This window comes from Pygoscelis adeliae, unplaced genomic scaffold (assembly GCF_000699105.1).
Source record: "Pygoscelis adeliae isolate BGI_AS28 unplaced genomic scaffold, ASM69910v1 Scaffold79, whole genome shotgun sequence".
Classification (NCBI taxonomy): Eukaryota; Metazoa; Chordata; class Aves; order Sphenisciformes; family Spheniscidae; genus Pygoscelis; species Pygoscelis adeliae.
In genome coordinates, this window is record NW_008825532.1 from 1922990 (window position 1) to 1927654 (window position 4665).

The 4665-nt window shown below is 53.7% G+C and overlaps 1 protein-coding gene across 1 annotated transcript in view; it reads left to right on the forward strand.

Annotated features, from left to right (window-relative positions):
- The window catches only part of FRMPD3 (FERM and PDZ domain containing 3), a 44263-nt gene that overhangs the window by 26243 nt on the left and 13355 nt on the right, over positions 1–4665 (forward strand). The window contains 3 exon segments of the mRNA XM_009331730.1: positions 1053–1874; positions 2647–4661; positions 4664–4665. The exon segment at positions 4664–4665 is cut by the window's right edge and continues 356 nt beyond it. Of these exon segments, the coding sequence (XP_009330005.1) occupies positions 1053–1874; positions 2647–4661; positions 4664–4665 (2839 nt within the window).

Consider the following 4665-nt stretch of genomic DNA (forward strand, 5'->3'; position numbering starts at 1 on the left):
GGCCAAGTGCAAGGTCCGGCACCTGGATCGGGGCAAGCCCTGGTATCAATACAGGCTGGGGGCATGAAGGGATTGAGAGCAGCCCTGCCGAGAAGGACTTGGGGGTACTGGTGGATGAGAAGCTGGACATGAGCCAGCAATGTGCACTTGCAGCCCAGAAAGCCAACTGTATCCTGGGCTGCATCACAAGCAGCATGGCTAGCAGGTCGAGGGAGGTGATTCTGCCCTTTTACTCCGCTCTGGTGAGACTCCATCTGGAGTACTGCGTCCAGCTCTGGAGCCCTCTACAAGAAAGACATGGACCTGGTGGAGCGGGTCCAGAGGAGGGCCACAAAAATGATCAGAGGGATGGAACACCTCTCCTAGGAGGACAGGCTGAGAGAGTTGGGGGTTTTAGCCTGGAGAAGAGAAGGCTCCAGGGAGACCTTATTGCGGCCTTTCAATACTTAAAGGGGGCTTATAAGAAAGATGGGGACAGACTTTTAACCCTTTTAACTCTTTTAACCGTAGGGCCTGCAGCAATAGGACAAGGGGTAATGGTTTTAAACTAGAAGAGTGTAGATTCAGACTAGATACAAGGAATAAATTTTTTTATGATGAGGGTGGTGAAACACTGGAACAGGTTGCCCAGAGAGGTGGTAGATGCCCCGTCCCTGGAAACATTCAAGGACAGGTTGGACGGGGCTCTGAGCAACCTGATCTAGTTGAAGATGTCCCTGCTCATTGCAGGGGGGTTGGACTAGATGACCTCTAGGGGTCCCTTCCAACCCAAACCATTCTATGATTCTATGATCTGCATGTGCAGGACATTTCTTCCTGCACTCATTATTGGCAGATAGGCCCAGTGGGTTGCAGAAGATATTTTTTCAAAAGACCAGCCAGGTGGCCTTGCTGTGCTGCAGGGAACACGTGTCCCACTGCAGTCCAGCATGCCAAGGGCTGGAAGGCAGAGAGCACGTGGATGCTTCTTCAGGGTGAGCAGGAGCTTCCCCATGCTGTTTTCCCTTCTCCCGGGTGCTGCTGCTAATGGGCCTATTGTGGTTTTGGTTTAGATTACATCAACGCACACAACCTCCACCGGCCTGCCGCAGCGGGGCACACGGGAAAGAAAGAGAGCGGGTTGGTGGGTGGCTCTGCCACCAGCACTGGAGCAGCTGGGGCTCCAGCCGCCAAGGCTTCAGACTCGGAGCTTATCAGCTTTTGCTACCTGCACATGCGAGAGCAGAGGAAGGAAAGAGAGAGCAGGACGGATATCAATGAAAACCTGATTTTTTTTGAGGAAACTCGTCCCAGGACCAAATCTGACCCCACTTCCAAAAGCTCTGGCCAAGGCTACAATGGGGCAGCTAATGAGTATGACCTGGATGGCCTTGACCAAGATAGGCATGCAAGTAGGGCCAGGGCGCACACCATAGACACCCACCTGCGGAGCGACGCCTCACACTTCTACTGCGAGTCCTGCCAAGCCAAAATCAAGAGCCGGCTGGCCTCATGCAAGGGGGGCAAGCCCAGCAGCGTCCGGGACAATATGGTGGACTTGATGTCACTTCCTCCTCCCGGGAGTGATGAGGAAGAAGATGAGACGACGTCCCTGCTCCCCGCCATCGCCGCTCCCCCTCCTGGCTTCCGAGACAACAGCTCAGATGAGGACGACCCCAAGCGCCGGGCAGCTGCCCAGAGCCAGGAGCAGGGCCGGCACCTCTGTGGCATCCTCTATGACGAGATCCCTGTCACGCTGATAGACAACGTGCAACCGCGGACGGTCCGAGACCATGCCCAAGAGCTGGATGATGCCCTGGTCTCCACCCTGCAGGCGCTGGAAGCCCTGGCTGCTTCAGAGGATTGTCCGCATCCCCCACCACAGCAGACAGCAGGTATTTCAGTGGCTGTGACTTTCTTTTTTCCCTATAGCCTTTCTTTCCTATGGTACCTCCTTCCCTTTAGTCTCCTTCTCCCATCCGATATGTGATTGTGGAGCAGCTTCTAGTAAAAACTAAGTTGTGGCAACAGGCTCTAGCAGGAGCAGCCAAGCTGCTGCTCAGAAGATTTCTAAGAAGCTGAGGTGGGACTCCTCTCCCTGACAGTGGCTGAAGGAGTCTCTTGGTTATCCCATATCTGCCATGGTCCATGTGCCATGATGCTGGGGTGAGGCACTAACAAACCCATACTGTGAGCATGAGTTCCTCCCTGTGACCCCACTCAGCTGGTACCTTCGGCCCTCGGTCTTCGCAGGTTCCCACCCAGGTTTTGCAGTGTGTGAGCCCTTCACAGGGCAAACCTGCTGTGACATGGGTGTCTCTGGGACCAGCCTGCTGGCAGCACAGTCCTTCGTCCCTCTCCCTGCCTTGGTTGCCCTACTCACTATGGCAGAGTAGCTATTGCCTGATTTTCCTTCTTGCTCCAGAAAGTCCCTGTAGCTCTGCTATCACTGACACTGGAAAGCTTCCCAGGACCTTTTCCTGGGCCATTAAGCCCAGGCCATCTTAAAAGCATTAACTCTTAGTTGCGGGAAGTCACTAAAGTTTCTCCGATGGGATGCTGTGTCCTGCATTCCTGGGACCCTCCTGCCGCGTGGAGTTCCCCTCTTGTCTGCGTAGCAGTATGGTGTGAGTGTTGTCGTGGGGTTTTCTTTCTGTTCCTCCACAGGTCTTATTGTCCTGGCTGCCATCACTCCTGAGTCATCCTTGGATTCTGGCCATGAAACCAACTCTTCAGAGCTAACTGATGTCTCAGAGATGGTCTCTGCTATGAAGCAGCATCAGAACGCAGCCTACTTCCTCGCTCAACACATCAACAAAGAAAACATCCTGGCCAGAAAGGACTTGCCTTTCCGAATCCAGAGCTGTGCTGCCCAGGCTGTTCTCACCTCACCGTACCCCCTCAGCCGCCAGGAGCCAAGCCCTTCATTGAAGCCAGCTTTCTCTCACCAAAGCCCCAACCTTACCAATTGCAAGAGCAAACAGGAGCAGCAGCATGCTGAGCGGAGCTACACCTTGGCTGTCCAGCCAGTGCTGACCCCCCAGCTTAATGAGCAGAACAGGGGCACTCCAGTGCCAGGCCCTGAATGCAAAGGTGCAAGCCACACAAAAGCTGCCTTTGAGGTATCTCTGCATGCCACAGCAGCCCCGACCAGGGAGCAGGCACAGGATCTACAAGAGAAGGTGCCCAAAGAGGTCCAGCAGAGCTCCAAGCTTCTCCTGGATCAAAAAAGTGGTGTAACTCCAGCCATCATTTCAGCTGCTCTGCAGCAAGTGGCAAATGCAAAAGGATCAGCTCCCCACGTGGTAGCAGCCTCAAAAGAAGACAAGAACATGAATGGTACCAGCAGCTGTGCATCAGCCAGCAGCAAGCCTTTGAAACTTAAAGGAGGACCACAACCTGCAGACACATGCAACTGTCAGCAGCAGCAGCAACTCTCTCCACAGCAGCACTGTGAAGTTTCTCCAAGTCCTAAAGAAGCTCATGGCAGTAAGGCTGAAGCTTTCCACCTTGCCTCAGCAGGTGAGGAAATGATGCCCAGTAAGACTTTTGCCTCTAAAAGCTACCAGCAAACAGTGAGTAGAGATGCTCCAGGAAAAGCCGCAAGCGGAGAGACAGGTCAGAAGGCAGATGAGGAAGCCACGAGCCTCATCTTTCAGAAACACACAGCTCCTTCAAACCAAGGACAGAAAATGCAACAGGAAAGTTCAGCCAAAAGCTTAAAAGCTGAGAGTAGCAATCTGCACTCTCCATCACCTGGTAGCACTTTCAGGAGCACTAGTGAGGAACCCAAAGGGCCAATCCAGCTGGTGCCCAGATCCGAGAGCCTGCAGATCAGCACTGTGCCTTCCAAAAAAGTAGAAAAAGTCCTGGAGGTGACCCAACAAGATGCTGATGTCCCAGCTAAACCCAAAGCTCCAAAAGCTCCTTTCAGGTTGAGGAACCTGTTCTCTGCAACATTTCCGACCCGGCTGAAGAAGGAAACGGACGAGCGGCAGGCCCAGCTGCAGAAGGTGAAGCAGTATGAGCTGGAATTCCTTGAAGAGCTGCTCAAGCCAAAGAGTAAAGGTGACCTCCCACCACAGGAGTATCTGCAACCCCCTGCCCCTGGGCGCTGCAGCTGCCAGCTAAGGAGCAGTCCTGTGCAAAAAGTCCCAGGGATGTCTAGGGAGCAAAGGCGCAGCTGTGACTGCAAGCGGATTTGCAGGGGGGTGAGGCCACCCGCTAACCAGTTGGTGATGCCAGAACTGGAGAGGAGAGGGAGGGATAAACTTACCGATGACCAGAAGCAGGCAGAAGCCATTAGGTTGACAAGCGTGAGCAGCCCTTCCAAAGGCAAGCGGATACGATCCACAAGTTTAGAGTCCAGAGACTACCGGTCAGATCCAGAGAACAGCATGTCCTGTTTGACAACTTGCACTTCCCGGGGGGAGTGCATGGGTGCTCCACACTACAGGAAGCTCTTGCGTCGCTACAGTGTCAGTGAAATAGATAAGACTGATAGGACATCCCTGTCCTCTGACATCTACCAGAACATCTATACAACCAGGCAGAAAGGCCCCCAGAAAGAGCCTGAGCCCAGCATCTTTTGTCCTGTTCTGAAGAGCAAAATCCAGGAAGCCTCTGGAGTGGCTGGCCCCTCCTACGTCCAGATAGCACAGGAGAAAAAGAACCAGAAGGGTTCAG